A 17,783-nucleotide genomic window follows, 5' to 3' on the forward strand; every position below is an offset into this window, starting at 1 on the left:
AATATCACGATTATCTAGTATTCGGTTGCTTGTAACACTAGCAGCGGTTGATTGGTCTATAAATATATAGTCTAACGTCGATTGGCAAGATCTGAAGGTATATTCTTGTCCAGTCCTGGACGGTTGATTGTTAAGAATGCACAGGTTAAGGTCATTAACTAGATTTTTCACAGCATTTGCCTTTTGTCTTGCAATTGAATATGTCGGATTTTCTAGGATCCTTGCATTAAAATCTCCCGCTATAATCAGTTTACCGCGTTGGTCATAGAACGAAAGAAGATCGTGTAAAGTTTGTAAGGTTTCACAGTAAGCATTTATATTGCAATCACTATGCATATATACGCCAAATATATATATATAGGACTGTTCCATGTTTTACCGGTTACTTCAATGGCAACAATGCGTTCATTCTTTACTTCGTCTAGTTTCCGGATGGTATATTGTAAGGACTTTTTAATAAGAAAAGCAGCGCCGGTTCCACCGTTGGAGTATTCACGACAATTAGCACATACTGCATAGTAGTTTTCGTCTAACGTGTCTAGATAGCCGTGCGACTTCTGGCACAATTTGTGTTCGGTGATCGCCATTACGTCACAGTCCGTATCACGTAGTAGTTTTACAACACTTTTACTAGAGGAGAAAATTCCCCTTACATTCCATGTCATTACGGTAAGTACCATGATACCAGCGAGAAGTCCTAATTTAGACATATGAAACGTCTGTCTTTCCCCGATTTTATTCGAGTGCTGTGTTCTAATAGAAGTTATCGCGTGCATCATTATAGTTCCAAGAACTGTCATTGCCTCTGTTGAATCTGTTGTAATAATCCTCGCTATCATCATGCCAATAATCTCTATTGCGTTCATTATCATTGCGGTCTCGCGGTGCTGTCCATCGCGATCTATCTTCATTTGGTTGTTGGGATTCAAGTTTTTCTTGCCATTCCCTATTGGGGAGCCAAGGTCTACATACCACGCTTTCTGGCCAGAATCCTGGGCTTTCGAGAATTGCGGCAGCATTGGGTTCAACGTTTATCTTTGCCGTAAACGATCCAAACCGCTGTGGAAATATCCGTATGTCCGTTATTTTAACATGTTTCCTTTGTAGGTAATTGACGATGCCCGACTTGGTTGTTTGGTGGCCTATACCACTGAGATAAAACCGCGCCGCGCGTTTTCCGCTTTCAAACTCCAACAAATATGTCTTGGCCTTCGTTTGTTTGGTCCATCTTAGGCTTACTATTTCTTTGTTTGTGTTCATGTCGTCCTTCCTGACTTTCTGTAGATTTCCCGGCTTTATTGCCATACGGCTTACAATGCCCGCTTTTTGGTTCGTAGTTTTGAGCATTGCCATTTACAGTATCTGTGGGTATATTGGGAGAATGTGTTACGCACTCATGGGATTCATTTGTAATAGTGCTAGCGTTGTTAGTCGGAACATTCCGGCACTGGTCAGGACTGGTTGGGTTTTGGTCAGTATGGGCGTCCATACTGCTCGCGCACCGTTTCTGTCGTCGCGCTTCGTTGATTGTCGAGCTGGTCGTCTCACCTTTACCTGTATTAGGCCCGGTACCGTTAGGAATGTTGTTTACATTTTCCTGGCTTCCTATAACCACATCGGAGAACGATTTACCGCTATTCATTCCTTTGGCGACTGTTGACAAAATATCTAGTAATTCTTGGACATTATTCCGAAGTTCCGTGTTGTTTTCACCTCGCATGTTTTCTAATATTTTCAGCATCTGACATTCATTTTTGTGGCTTTGCTTCAGAGATAATTCAACGCTTTTCAAACGTTCACATATTGAATGAAGAACTCCTTGTTTGTCTATTTCATCGAGTTTATTCTCAAATGATTTTGAGTTCTTTGTTTCATATCGATTTCGTTGTCCACTATTTAGGGGGTACCGGCGGTCAGGCTGTCCGATATTATCCCTTCGGTTGCCCTACCCTTACTGCATACATTTTCAATTTCAGTCGAATCTCCGAGTATAAACGCCTGTATTATGTAGCAGTCTCTGGCGTATTTGACGTAATTTTGACTATTCGATGTAGTTTTTCTGGTCGCGAGTTTACCTTTAGGACAACCTGGGATTTCCTTTGCACGAGTCCACAAAATGTTTCTGTACCATATGATTATCCCTTCGGAACCCTCACATAACTCTGTTATTGTCTTTATATAATGTTCTCGAGGCAGATGTATCAAAGATTTATCTAGTTTTTCAGCGTGATCCTTGTTATAGGACGGGCTTCCTTTTTGGGAGAGTATCTGGCTGTTAGTCGGGGGTGAATTATATCGACACTATGGGTAGGGCCTCGGGATGCATTTCATTTTACAGTGTTAATAAATCAAGATCATTTTTGATGAGTAATGTCATCTTTCATAAAGGACGGCAGTGAAAATAACCCCAATGAATTAAATGTTTGCACGAAAGAAAACATTGATCCAAATATCGTTCTATCAGCTTACTAAATATTGATTACAAAATTAAAAATGTACATTAAGTTAATTGATTAACCCGACTCTACTTTAACCGCCATTAATTTTGATAAATCTTCACTAACGGTTTCCGATGTGTTGCTATCTTGCAAACCTTTAGTACACATGCTTTACCTCCATTACCTCTTTTTCTTGTATTTTCCCATTTCTTTATTCACTCCTCTCCTGTTTCCTTGCTATAAAATTCTATGTTTTATGGTATCTGTGGTTCATTTACACGTCAGTTCTCAGTTCATGATGGTCATGGATGTTCATAACAACACATTAAGAGCCTTGTAAATCACTAATATTACATCACGATGCTAAAGCCGACTCTTCTCTAGATATATGTTATATCTCACAATATACCAGACTTTTTTTTCTATATGTGAGCTGCGGGAGTATAAATTTAACGCCATTATTGATATAAAATCCTAGTAATTTCTTAAAAGCCCACTACCTTTCCGCAGCAAAATATTAAGGTTTCCTAAAAAACATTAATAACATTTGAAAATATATACCGATGGCTTAAGATGGGGTACAACACAAAAAAAATGCAAGATAATATAGGAAAGTAGTGGCCGTCTAATGGAATGATAGTCAACTACCGCGCGGGTTTTAGGACGACGGGAGAAACATTATGAAAATAAACATTTTATTGATTGTAATTAAATTGTTCAGAAGTGATGATAAATGTTGTGATTCTACAAAATTATCGATCTGATTCTCGTTTTACTTTCCCATTTTAAAAACTAAAAGCCGTTTCGGAAAGGTAGTGTATAATACAGTCGTCCACTGTTATTATTCTAGACCTGTTGGCCTCAAGATTTAATTAATTTCCGTCTTCTATTCCAATTAAAATTTAATCGTTAGTATCAATATTATCTTTCGATAAATATTTTCTACATAATTATATTTATTTATTTATTTAGAATTAAAGATATATTAAATTGCACATTTTATTTAAAGAAATTGATGTAAAAATCCCCCAAGAGGCGTTTTAATTGATATATTTATTTGATTGTAAGCACTTTCTCCGGTAGTAAATCTATCATAAATATAGCACTTATTGCCTTTCACACCTATATATCTGTCTTCTAAGACCACATCGTCGCTCCTCTAGTGGATGATATATGGCAGAGGACAGATCAGACATAAATTTCTATATCAAGACATCGCCTCTTATTTAGTAATATATATGTACGTTTATTCTATATACCTGTAATTGACTATAATTTAAGCCAGTTCAATTGATAAGGCTGTGAATAAGAGTGTGATTAGATACGATCGTATATTCCCGAGTGTTAAAAGTTCAGTACGAAGTCAATCTTGTCTGTAACTATTATTTTCATGGCTTGTAAACTTATCATATCATTACGTAAGAAGACTTCACGCCTTCGTTTGTGATGACACAACGATCTCTAGATAAAATAATCCACCAAGAAATCTGGAATGTCACAGGAGACTGATTTAAGATTTAATATGATTTCTATATAGAGATGTAACAGAAACGGTTTGGTGTACTCTCATAATCCCATTGTCTGAGTTTTGTGTGATTTCTCAAACACACACACAAAAGATCTGTTGAAGTTTATTCTTGATTTTTTAGGAAATATTCTCACTTCAGTCCATTATACATAAAGACATGTCAGGTACCTCAAAGTCTCTCTTATGGTGTTCGTCATTGTTTAACCATATAGACTTAGAATGGTCTGATAGATATCGTCAATGAAACAGAGGACGCTTGCTCTTCCGGAGTTACTGGTCCCAGTCTCTATTATGTCCTTTTCCAAGTGGGATGATTATTATTATCATTCATCCATTACAATATTTTAAAACCGAATTAAATATGAATAATGCATTGCTGTATTATATGAACTTGAAGTGAAAGTTGCTTGTGATTCTGTTGTATTGTTGTCAGAAAGAACCGTGTAAAATGCATATTTAAGTATTTTCACGCTAAACTAGAATTCACAATCATGATGGCAGCAATGTATAAGATAAGAGGCATATGTAAGTGCTTATACATAACATGTGACCATTCATTGTATAATTATTTAAATCAATTACCATGAATAATTAATTTTTGAGTTTTGAGTAAAACAAAATATAATTGGTATGTCAATAGCGATTGAATTTCAACTTTAAAGGGTGTGAAAAAAGGGGAAGATAAGTCTTGGGTAAACGCCACCAAGTCAGGTATCACAAAACATAAATGTACCATAAGATTTTATATCATATAAGTCATGACATTAAAACACGTCTTTCAATAGACCTTAGTATAACGTAGAACAAGTACAATACAATAAAACACAATTAAAACGAACCCCCGGGGACCAGCAAAATCACTAATACGTTAAACGAACCCCCGGGGACCAGCAAAATCACTAGTTCGTTATACAGATCATGCAGATTTCACAAGGGAAACTCTACGGGAATAAAAATAAATACGGTATAACCATGAATTTGATGTAAGCGTGTTCGTTATAAATGTGTTTTATTGTATGCAAGACAAGAGCCGAGATATACGAAATTACAAAAAGTATACCTCGAGAATCATGTTAAGATTTTACAGTGAAACGAAAGAAACGCAATTGACGTTATTTTATCGTATTTTCGGTAATAAACAATAAACCACGAGTCGTATACAAACCTGTGTATATGGTTTGAAGTTCCTGTTGACACGTCCATACCGTAAAAGTGTCACTTGCCGTACGCGATTCAACAACAGTCTCTTGCCCATTGACATTTTCACCGCTATCCTGACCAACCAACCCCATAATTAGAGACACGACAGCAGAAATGCCCGGTTTAGCGTATTTCCCCAAAACAATACACACGCATTTAGTTTCGACCCCACACACGATGATTGAAAGGGATTTGATGAGTAAAGATAGGAGTGCCCTTTCTTCTGAATTCAAAATATTATGTGACAATTCATGTCTCGCCATCTGATGTTTTGTGAAAGACAAACAGAGATAGGATAACTCTACGCATGATACAGGTAACCCTTTCTTAATTTTTATTTTTTCGTCTAGTTAACAATATCTTGGCTTAGGGGAACACCGACGAGAGTCTTGTTGCAAGGGGAGTGCAAATATTGCTATTGATGTCCATGAAATCCGCACTAAAAGTACCAAACATATTTGCGAATTTTCCACTATTTTCAAATCATCAAGAAACTGTGGATAGGTTACAGAAACAACTTGTAAGATTTCCTGTTGATGGTCGAGAAATGCCTAATTTGAATTCTAAGCCTATTTTGTGAAGGATAACTGAAAGTTCAATCAAAAGGACATAAAATGCATTCGAACATGAAAACAATGGAATAATGGAATCATAAGCAAAAAAAAGTTAATAAAATATATGTTTTATATCAAATAACTACACTGTTATTGGAATTATGAATGCAATTTAATAAAATCTTCGCAAATCAATACGAGTAAGAGAAATGGTATGGTGGATAATTCTTATTTAGGCTTGGGTGTTAAATATATTCAAGATTGGTAATTTTGCTTAGATTATGCAAATTTTGAAAGTTTGAAGTCAATATATTCATGCACAAACATTATTGTTAAAGTTACCTTTTTTCTTTGATTAATTAACACTATGCTATAAATTTAAACATTATATGATGATTTTATGCTGGCAAAGATGTAAAACAAAGACAGTAACAGATAGAAATGTACGACATAAGGAAATATAATTGTAAATTATATTTAAATCTGATGTTATTATTGAGCCTTTAAATAAACGAATAAGTTTGTTAATGATAGTAGTGATGCGCCGTGCTTCTCTGAGAACTTTTAATGCTGTAGTTGACACCGCTGCGACAAGTTTATAGCCTCCAACATGTGCAATTGACATGTGTGTATGAAACAGGTCAGGGAAGTACGTTAAAACATATCATTGTAGTGAGAGGATACACGTGTTATTTTGAACGGGAAAATATTGTATTGGATCATTTAACTGAGTTGGCGAAAGTTAAATTCCCGACCAGAAGTCTCGTCAAGGTAAGAAGCAAACAAATGTGTTATCAGTACATTAATTGCAGATAATTCATTTTCACATTAAATAGCAGAATCAAGTGTATTGCTATTTATTTTCAAACACAGGTTTAAAGGTGAAACAAATGGCTACAATGTTAGTAGTCACAATTTTGCGTACATTATGCAAAGATAGAAAATTTGATATTAATGTATTCATGCACAAAACATTATTGTTAAAGTTTTCTTTTTTCTTTGATTAATGACATGGACAGTAGGACAATTGTGTAAATTAATCCGGTTGAGCCCATAGAGAGAATATTGAACAGGCAAATGAATATAATGCTAGCCCTAATCTCTAATGTTCACGTGATTGCCTGTTGCCATGGAAACTTTTGATATGCATGTAAATTGTATATCTTGATCCTCCTTATAAATGATGATTTTTTCTCAAAACACTGTTGAACACTTTTGTTCAAATCGTTTGAATCATGGAATGATTATTTTTATCTTGAAATAAAATTAGTTGTTCAAACTTTTCAATAGTGGTAATGGTGTAAAGTAAGTAACTGTAGTAATTAAAGAAAAATGCTAATTTGTCTGTTCTTGTTTTTGATAGAGAAAAAATAACAGTTTGTCAACCTTGGAGCATGTTTAAGCAATACCTCATGGTTAGTAACTTCGAATTTAAAAAAAAAATGTAAAAACGAAAACCTTGTGTATTACATAAACTTTATTTATTTTACATCGATTGCGAAACAAGTTATACAACTTATTTTTTCTGTTCCTTTTTGCGAAGGCTTTAGACAGGTTTGATTTTATTTCAAAACGGTATCGGTTTTTGACGGTTTGTCAATTGTCCATTTGGACGTGACACTACTATGACGATTCCATCAAACGTTACCATAGCTCACCATGAATGTGAGTGCATGGATGCTAAGATACTAAGCTTTTTAAAGATGATCTTATCTCAAGGAGTGCACAAAAGAGAAAATAGGTCAGGTTAAATAGGTTATGACAATTGTTAACAGTAGGTCAGACCTTTTGGCCGTTATCCTGGTTTGCTGTATTGTCTATGTATTTCAATCTGGAATTTCGTTTTGATGAAGTGGGGATTTATGTTATCATAATATATCATTACAATAAACATATCAATATGCTGTGTATTCAGTTCTACGTGTTGGAATGATATAGTATTAATCCCACATATATAGATTATTGTTAATAACAATTGAATAAAAGGCAACATTGCTACTTTCCTATATCGACAGTTGTATTAATTAATAAAGAATCCAATGCTAAGCATTACACAGATATACACTGTAATAAACAATAGTTGTAATAGAGAATTAATTACCAGCTTGCGTCTACTACAATGGAGCATGACTTACTAGACGATTATATGTACACGATCAGGTATACGTATATATATTGAGGTTACACATATAGAACGCATTGACTAACAAAGCTCATGGCTTATCCCATTCACATAACCGAATTGGTCTGGTGCCGACGTAAAACTACAGCGATCTAAACAAAACCTGGTTTAAAACAAATGCTACCAGTTCGTAGCAGACAGCTCGCGATATTTCGGATACCAGCATAAGATCTAAGACGTGCTGTAGTACTGGAGTATTCGAGAACAGGAAACGCCTAGTACCTCAAAGGCATTCTTTCAACAAATAGGTAACTAGTACTACTTGTGTTTAATTATTAGGATTTGCAAAATAAGATATAAAGTTCCGTTGAAATTAAATATTTGTGGTTTGATTGATATATATATATTTATATGTCTGTGTCTATCCTGTGCTATTTTTAACTTTGTATGTGTACATATCTAGTGCATGTTTGACACCTGGCATTATAACGTCTGATGAGATTTTATGGCCGCTTTGGTTTATCTCCCGTTTCAGACGGCCCAAACCATGAGTGACAACGACGATGATGAAAGTGACGTCTATAGTGCACAGAGCTTTGATCAGTTGATAAAAGAGTTGTTGAAGAAGTCTATACCTGTTACGTCTGACCTCCGACAGAACCGATACTGTCGTTATATCAACAGTCTTCTGTCACTGTACGGAGACGAGCGATGTATGCTAGTAGGTAGTACTGCTGAGCAGACGAGACTGAGGTCAAACCAGGATCAAGACGACTGTGATTATCTTATGATTTCAGAAATACAAATCAGCACAAAATATTTGCAATACAATGACAAAAATCCATGTATCGTGCGCATTGATGGCAGGGAATTACACGACGAACTTCCTGTTGAGCTTGTCGATGGTATTTACCTCCCTAATAAGCTCCTCAAAACTGTCAGAAGTGAAGCATTCACAGCTCTCCGTGGGCTGTATTCATTTGTATTGTTGGTAAGCATGTTCCAAGGTCAGCACACTCCTCATATAGAAAGCACTTCACCAAACAAACCTGGTACCACCATTACCAACTATACAGACTGGCTTTGTGACGAGATTCCTCTCAGACCTTTGTCAATAGGTGCTGACGCCGACAAAGTGTACAGACTTTGTAGACAGAGAATAAAGAACTCTCCGTTTTTGGTGCATATGAATGACAACGTCATTGAAGCGTTGAGAAAACTGACAATTTTGGCGAAAACTTTAAGCGATAAACATGGGATTGGTACTCGGTATTTTCAATATCTGGGTCCCTTGGTAAATGCCGTCATAGACGAGATAAACAGTGAAACAGAGGTAACAAATACGGCAACCAACGAAATTGCAACGCATTCTGACGAAGACTTAGAACCGCTATTGAGTACAGCTAAAGAAGAGGTCATTTATGCAAGTTACCGATGGAAATCTCAAAAACGGTTTATCGCTGCATTTCCACTGGACGGTCCTCCTCAGCATCTGGATGTGTGGAAAGCGAGAGTGTACGACAAGGCGTGGCCAGGAGGCGACGTTGTCAATAGTATATGCAACAAGGAGTTTTTTGTGGTATGTAACTCGATATCAGAGGAGACGTCAGAGAATTATGTTGACTTTTGTTTGTCGTACGTCTCAGCAGAGAAAGAACTTTCCACTTACATGTACCCTGTTCAACGAAAATGTCTTCTTGTGATCAAAGCCTTCCAAAGTTGCCATTTAGAGGAGTATTCAGATCACCTGACTACCTTCCACTGGAATACAGCATTGTACTGGGTGTCTGAGGTGGCGGACCACTCGGTCATAGCTGATGATAGGGACCACAATGTACTTAGTTTGGTAGAGGATGTTATAAACTACATGCTAAAAAGTCTACGTAAATCTAGTCTACAGCATTACTTCAATTCCAGCAATATCATTGAACATTTGGATGATATAACCATTAGTGCCATTGAAGATAAACTTACTGAAATTCTGGATGATCCCGTTGATGCGTTGCGAGAGTTTTTCAGACATGAAGATGTCAACAGTAGTGTGCGAACCATTGAAATGCCTCTATCCTACGCTGAAAAATTGCGAACATCTTTCCTTCTCGACACGGATGAATTCGTCGTCGATAACGTCGTTTCGTCCTTAGAACAGTTCGTCCGAGAGCCACCCAAATCCTCCGATGAAGGACCATTATTCCGAAAGGCTGTTATGAAGGTGGCCGGGGCAGTCTGTACTGATCTGACCAAGATCATGGTGGAGAAGGGCAAGCCAGTAATGGTACCTGTAGACAAGATCATGAAAACGTTTGACACTTACCTCAGTTCACCTGAATCAAAAACTCAGGACACGATGTTCGCGTTGTTTACTGTGTTTGAACTATCTGGCCTACTGAAAGAAATCATTTAGTGTCACTACGTTTAAAACGTCGTATCTGAAGTGATTTCATTGAAAATAAGATAAAAATCTTACATTCTGAATTATAGCATGCGTCGTGTCATAATTTATGTACAATAAACATAATATTTACACTTCCATCCAAGTCTTTTATTCATTAGTTAAATAATTTTATTTTTGCTATTAAATTAAACGCATGTATCTATTTGTTATACTACGGGTTTAATATACTATAATAGACTACAGATGGTAATGGTATTACGTATTAATGTAACATTTATTCTATTGTTACTAATGATTTGATATGAGCTACGCGATAGTATTGTTTATATCTGCATGGACGGGAAAACAACGTCCTCCAATGCTCCAATACATACGTTTTACAACAGTGTGCCAGAAACAATGTAACATTTCAACAATGATACTGGTAATATACCATTAAAAATCTATAACAACATAAAGTCTTTGAAAATCGATTCATGTCGTGGTCACTAGGTAAGTAATGACCCTAGTGTGTACACATACACGTGTCATGTATATGAATTCCTGGTTCCTGTGGGGAATTTTATTCATTTTGCTCTTACTTTTGACTTATGAAGAAATATATATATATATATATTACATAATTAATAACTGGGGGATGACACAACAGAAAAGAATTTTTTCAATGTTCTAAGACACACGTTCTCAAAATCCAATTACCATACCCCACTTTTCTTAATACATGTTTTTTTTTTATTAAAGTCTTATGTGGCCGTCTTATGTGGCCGTCTGCATTGTGGTAAAAATATCAGTATTGTAGAGAAGACATTAATTCGTTCATAGGTATTATAATGTTGAAAACAAAAAATGGAAGGAAGAACACGCTTTTCTTGCTTTCAAATGTTTATTATATGACAGTCAGGTTTTTAATTTTGATTCCGAAGTGCATTAGAAATAGCTTCTTACATCCAGCAGGCATGTCATGAATTTCACCTATATGAAATGTTTGACGATGATTACACAATTTTTATTCTGCGTCTAATTTAATTAAAGGGACAATTCAGTCTAAGAGAACATTAAAATGTGTACATATATCGGAATTTTTTTTTTTTAGCTCAAATGGTAATTAGATCAGTCGGTTTTACTGTGATATGCTAGAAAAGCCTATGGTGGTGAAATACGTGTGAAATGTTTACTCGCTGTCCGCCATTACACATTGTGGTCGAACATCTTGTATGCCGAACCCTGTCCCTTGCTCGTAGAGTAGAGCAACTTTCGTCTAGAACTGCTCAAATCGCTCTGGCAGTAGTGTATTTATCCTTTTAGGTGAATTGTCTTCCCTAAAAACATTCTATCACCTCCTCAGTGGTTATGTAGTTCATTTGTTTAACGTGTGTGACTTTGGCTCGGGTATGGGTACAGCGTCCATACAGTACCTGCTTAATCGTATTGATCAACGATTTGTAATTACAAAGGTATCAATTAAAATACAAAACAATGACGTGGAATTTGTCAATAATTTGTGTTATATGTTTCATAAGAAATGTAGAACAATACATTTACGTCATATTTTGCTTCTTGGTTATATAAAAAAATTAGCCTGAGTTAATTGTCCCTTTAATCTATTTCTTTGTTTATTATATCATAAAATGGAATTTCCAATTACCAAACTCTATTCTACGGATTTTGCCATAAGTGTGAATGACAAAACGAAAATAAGCATCCAATGCCGGAAAGCAGTGATCCGACTCTGTGTATATAATGTTCTGGTCTGGTTAATATGTAGATTTGAGGCGCCGAAGGGAAAGGCTTTTTCAAAAATGAGGTATAAATCAGTGAAAACAATATTACTCCAAATATTTCCTTACATTATTTGTAAGTCGTTTTAAATGAAAATCGTATTTGAAGGTTAACGTTTATATTCATTCGAAATTAAAAAAATAAATGCCTAATAATTAAATTGCAAGAGGACAATGCATTAAATTCCAAAGCCAAAATTGCACCACGGTTATTTTAGACACGATGGAATTTCCACTCTGTCGGCGGTATATCTGATAGTCATCACGGGACGGGCGCTATTCCTATGTGGACATTCACGTCGTGGTCAGTAGGTAAGTACTTGACCCTAGTGTGTACACATACACGTGTCACGTCTAGATATGATTACGTGTCTAGTATTCAAAACAAGCAGCGTAAATGTAAAAACATATTTTTATAGAGAAAAAAAATCAATTTGGTCATAATCAGTTTGACTATTAAATTAATTGCAGAATCAGTTACTTTGTGTAAGCATGCGTGTGTTGTGTTTGTGGGGTCTATACTAGTAAGAGTGTATGTGTAATCCTGGTTTGTTAGGGGTGGTATGTATGAAGGTATATGTGTCTTCTTACGGTCGGCCGGTATTTGCATGGGGTGGCATAATTATAAATATTCAGTGAGACATTTTCATCGGTTATTAGGGTGTTTTTGTGTATTATATGACCATATAGCTATAATACGTGAGTATATCATACTAGGGGCTACTTAAACTGTGTATGGTGTACGGAAGCAACTATAATACTATTCTGTGTGATATGGTACGGATTCTGTGTACGCGTGTAATGTGGAATTGCTTCTTATTTTGTTCGCTCAACAAGTTTAAGGTTGTTGCAATATCTTTCTTACTATACAAACCTTAATATTTTATCTGGGTAGATTATATAAATGTTTTTAGTTTGACTTCTTAAGCATTACAGTTAGAATTGCTAGTTGTTAGGACTATGTATGTTAGTTAAAATCTACTTTCGTTTTGCAGAACATCATGGCGGAAGATTGGTCAGACGACATTGGGACGATGTCGTTAACAGGGCTATTAAACAAATTAATGGCCATGACTCAGCCAGTACCTAACGATAAGCGACAAGACCAATACTGCGGTTACATTAACACTTTAATCTCAGCCTACGGTATAGAGCACTGCCAGGTGGTCGGAAGCACCAAGGACGGAACACGGTTACGCTCAGAACAAGACGAGGGCGATTATGACTACATCCTGTATTGTAATTTCGTTATTCCGGTTGAGTCATTAGAGTACATAGAAGACCTGCCTTGCTTTGTTCACATCAAGGGATCCTTCATGGGCGAAGAGTTTTCTGATCGGCTGATAGATGGTGAATACCTACCAACATGGCTGTTAAAGGATATGAGCCCGTTAGCTTTTCCCCTTCTAAAAGGCATATTTGACGTTGTGAGCAGGTCTGATGCCTCGCATGGTCGTCACACACCACGTCTAGCTATAAAGAGCAGTATGAAACCAGGCTACAACTTGACAAACTATGCTGGCTGGGATTGCAAAGATCTTCCCGTGAAACCAAATGTCAGATCTGCAAGTGAGCGCGATCTTCTACAGCAGTTTGAGGAGCGACGAAAAAGATCGGAAGCTCTGACAGAAGACGTCAACAATGTTGTCCCATCTTTTGCTGCAGTTTTGGACATGGTACAAAACATGAAGTCGAAAGATACGTCGTCCGGCTTGATATACCAACAGTTCGGACCAGTGTTAGGCGCATTGTCAGGGAATGTAAGTGGGATGTCTAACAAAAGGCTGACAGAGGATGATACGAAAGATAGGCAGGATGGGAATCTAGGTACACAGAAAAAAGCCAAGATCCAGTCTCTTGATGAAGCAGCGGGTATGACCGAAGGCCATATTTCTTCTGAAGAGGCACATACCAAACGTGATGAAATGTCCACAGCGGGAACAAGTAAGAATATAAAGAATTCAAATGGGGGTGAAGAACAAACAGAAGTATATGCGACGTATACTAGTAAATCAGACAGAGATTACATCCCAGCAGCGCGGCTCTCTGGTCCTCCAAAATTTATAGAGGGATGGAAGCAGCGTGTCCTCCGAGGATATTGGCCGCGTCCTCAGGCGGCAGACGCTATTTCTAAAAGCCAATTCTTCGTAGTAGTCAAGCCTGCAAATACAAATGAAAAACCAGAAAAGGATTTCTGTCTCTCGTGCAATCTGGCCGAAATCGTGCTTGTGAAGGAGCTACCTCCAGGCCATAAGAAATGCCTATTGATGATTAAAGCCTTCCAGAGAACCATCCTTGAGGAATATTCAAAAGTCCTTGCAAGTTTTCACTGGAAAACCGCTATGTACTGGATGCTGGAGTCCACAGACCCGACTACCTACTCAGAGCACAGTGAAGACATATTAAATGTACTAAGGGACCTCCTGGACTACATGCGAGATCGGCTACACGAGGGCTGGTTACAGCACTACTTCTTCCCCAGTAACCTCTTTGCAGGATTTGACAGAGCTATTTGTGTTGATATCGTGAAAAAATTAGAGGATCTCCACAGCAATCCTGAGTTTTACTTGCGGTCCTTTTTTTGTCTTGAAAGGGAAAAACAAAATAAACGCCGTGTGATAAAACTCTCAGCAGAAAACCTAAAGACACTCAGGAACGATGTAGTCGACAAAAGGGATGAATCAGCGTTAGATGCAGTTGCAAATGCCCTTGAAGGATTTGCAAAACCAGCATCTACTACTTCAGACGGAAAGCCAAAAGTTCCAGTACAAAACCTTCTGATCCAGATAGCGGAAACTGCTCTTACTGACGAGGAAAACAGAAGGAAAGAAGAGGAAGCAAAAGACCCCAGTAAAGCAGTTACGCCTACAGTATCGAAAGATAATCTGATGGACAGTGTAAAGGATCTCGTATCAAAACTGGGAGCTGACAAAAGAACAAGAAAAGAGGCAGAGAAAGAGGCAACGAAAATGGCATTAGCCTATTTCCTTGGAGGGAAAACGTGAGTTTTCAATTGTGCCCAGCATGCTGATTGTGAAGGATGATATTCATGATTAAAAAGCAAAGCCAAGGACCTAACTAACGTTCCGTGAATATACTCATTGCTATTAACTACATGGTTTTATTTTAAACTAGTAAAATCGTCTTCAGATAAACCATACGATGATCATAGCATAAGACGACGATTATGAGTGCGTTGACTTCTGATGAGAAACTATTTTTCGATATATCCAGACGAAGACATGATAATGTACAGCACAGAACTAGCTGATATGTTACCGTTGTCCCTACACAACGCCCCAGTGGAATGGCTCTTATTCAGTTGTGCATCATGAATTCCCCTCCTATTACATAACCAGTGCTACTATCATTTTGTGTTTGTCATTCCGTCCAATTTCTTCCTATCACTATAAACATCAATAGTAAAGTATGTTTATAGCTTAGCAATTGTACTGTATTGGTATATATCAAAAGACTAGTCTTTAGATCGCAAATGAGAAAGGGGTTTTTCTTCTGTTTTAACATAACGGATTTAAAACAAATCTCGTTTGTATAAGTTGATAAAAACTCATAAAACAATTTTAGGTCCATCATTTTGAATACAAGTCGTACGCTTACAAATGACGCCATGCTTCTGCCATGCTGCTATGAGGTAACATAGCTTTGTGTTTGCTCTAGTACTCGGAAATAACCATCAGAATTATTTCAATGTTACATCTGTTTAAATAAACCAATAAAACGTGTTCGTTTTGTTTAATATTTTGAAGGATCTCCTGATATCAAGTTAAACAGCTATAAATTTGGAGTAACACACTTCATAACAGAAATAAAAACATGTTTAATTGATGATCGATTTGAACTGTCAAAGTCAAATACTTACATTTTAAATCAATTTCTTTCGTTAAAATTGTGTAAGTTGTTTGAGACTACATTCTGATGAATGATAAATCCCTCAAAACAATAGTTTAAAAATAAATAAGAAGAATATGCAATGAGATGGAATCTGAAGAGGCCGTTAGACCAGGCGTTTCATAAGAATGAGCGTTCTCAAAATTCACCAAAAAAACATCATCATTATTGAAATATAATCACTCTAACCATATGTTTCGCCATTTTGTGCTCGCTTACATAGAGAATACATGGTTAGTATCTTACAATACAAGGTTTATTTTGGTGCGAGACTTAGGAAAGCTGAGATGACGAGGCTTTGCCGAGTCATCTCGGCTTTCCGTGTCGAGCACCAAAATAAAACTTGTACTGTAAGATACTAATCGTGTATTCTGTTTATCCTGCAACTATAATTGCATTCAAAACGAAAGCAAATTGACAGTTATTTACTTGGTTTCGCTCGAAGCGTAACGCTTCTTTGATGCGGAGGTAAATGTTCATTCACTAAACCGAATGAGAGTGTACTCCTTTTTACTGCCGTGGGAAATAAATAAGCGCATTCACAAACACCATCCGTAAATCCATTCAGTATAATATATCACTGAAACAATATAAAAATACTCAAAAAACAAGATATACCCGTTTAAAAATTACTTTGCAATACATACCTTTGCCATGAGCCAAGAAAAAAACCACACCGCCATACGAGATTTTGGATACCATAAAAATGACGTCATTCCGATGAATGTGACGTCACGTTTTAGCGGGACTGAATGACATTTCATTCACCGGAAGATTCAAGTTCTGGGTCAAATTAGAAAAAGTTCCGTCAGATATGGAACAAATTCACGTGATCGTATTGACGGATAAAGCATTTCGTTTTGACGGATAAAGCACAAGTTTATCCGGCAGTAGTTATCGGTCAGTATGTGGGACAGTTGCTGGATAAATAGAGAATACACGGTTAGTATCTTACAATACAAGGTTTATTTTGATGCGAGACTTAGGAAAGCCGAGATGACGAGGCTTTGCCGAGTCATCTCGGCTTTCCATGTCGAGCACCAAAATAAAACTTGTATTGTAAAATACTAGCCGTGTATTCTGTTTATCCTGCAACCATAATGGCATTCAAAACGAAAGCATATTGACAGTTCCTTACTTTGTTTCGCTCGAAGCGAGAAGCTTCTTTGCTGCGGAGGTAAAGATTCATTCACTTAACCGAATGAGAGTGCACTCCTTTTTACTGCCGTGGGAAATAAATAAGCGCATTCACAAGCAGTCACCGTAATTCTATTCAGAGTGAATATCACTGAAAGGAAATGAAAATACTCAAATAACAATAAATACCCATTAAAGAATTACTTAACAATACATACCTTTGTCATGAGCCAAGAAAAAGACGGCACCGCCATACGAGATTTTAGACATCGTAAAAATGACGTCATTTCGGTGAATGTGACGTCACGTTTTAGCGGGACTGAATGACGTTTCATTCACCGGAAGGTTCAAGTTCTGGGTCAAGTTAGAAAAAGTGCCGTCAGATATGGAACAAATTCACGTGATCGTATTGACGGATAAAGCATATCGTATTGACGGATAAAGCACAAGTTTATCCGGCAGTAGTTATCGGTCAGTATGTGGGACAGTTGCAGGATAAAATGCTATATATCAAATGTGTTGAGGATGACAAAATTTTGATGGAAGGGAAGGTTGTCGCAATGGACCCAAGACAGATGTCTCCTTACAAGGGGGATACAAGCGGATCTAAGTCACATGTTTACTTATCAGAGGGGTACCAGCGAACCGAAAACATGTAAAACATGTTGACTACCCAGATGGTACATAGGAGAAGCACTGAGGACAGTTTATCAAGTGTACCG

The 17,783-nt window shown here is 37.0% G+C and overlaps 3 protein-coding genes across 3 annotated transcripts in view; all 3 read left to right on the forward strand.

The window, feature by feature from the left end:
* The window catches only part of LOC138323319 (uncharacterized), a 51,608-nt gene that overhangs the window by 13,400 nt on the left and 20,425 nt on the right, over positions 1–17,783 (forward strand). The window lies entirely within an intron of this gene.
* Positions 7,953–10,585, forward strand: LOC138323320 (uncharacterized). The gene is made up of 2 exons (XM_069267848.1): positions 7,953–8,150; positions 8,378–10,585. The coding sequence occupies exon 2, from the start codon at positions 8,390–8,392 to the stop codon at positions 10,244–10,246; it is 1,857 nt and encodes a 618-aa protein (XP_069123949.1). The 5' UTR covers positions 7,953–8,150; positions 8,378–8,389; the 3' UTR covers positions 10,247–10,585.
* Positions 12,243–15,758, forward strand: LOC138323317 (uncharacterized). The gene is made up of 2 exons (XM_069267844.1): positions 12,243–12,327; positions 13,011–15,758. Exon 2 carries the CDS (start codon positions 13,017–13,019, stop codon positions 15,018–15,020), a length of 2,004 nt encoding a protein of 667 aa, XP_069123945.1. The 5' UTR covers positions 12,243–12,327; positions 13,011–13,016; the 3' UTR covers positions 15,021–15,758.

This window comes from Argopecten irradians, chromosome 5, assembly GCF_041381155.1.
Source record: "Argopecten irradians isolate NY chromosome 5, Ai_NY, whole genome shotgun sequence".
In the NCBI taxonomy this organism is placed as follows: domain Eukaryota; kingdom Metazoa; phylum Mollusca; class Bivalvia; order Pectinida; family Pectinidae; genus Argopecten; species Argopecten irradians.

Coding starts and splice junctions, on each gene's coding strand:
- LOC138323320 (XM_069267848.1), top strand. CDS start 8,390: ATGAGTGACAACGACGATGATGAAAGTGACGTCTATAGTGCACAGAGC.
- LOC138323317 (XM_069267844.1), top strand. CDS start 13,017: ATGGCGGAAGATTGGTCAGACGACATTGGGACGATGTCGTTAACAGGG.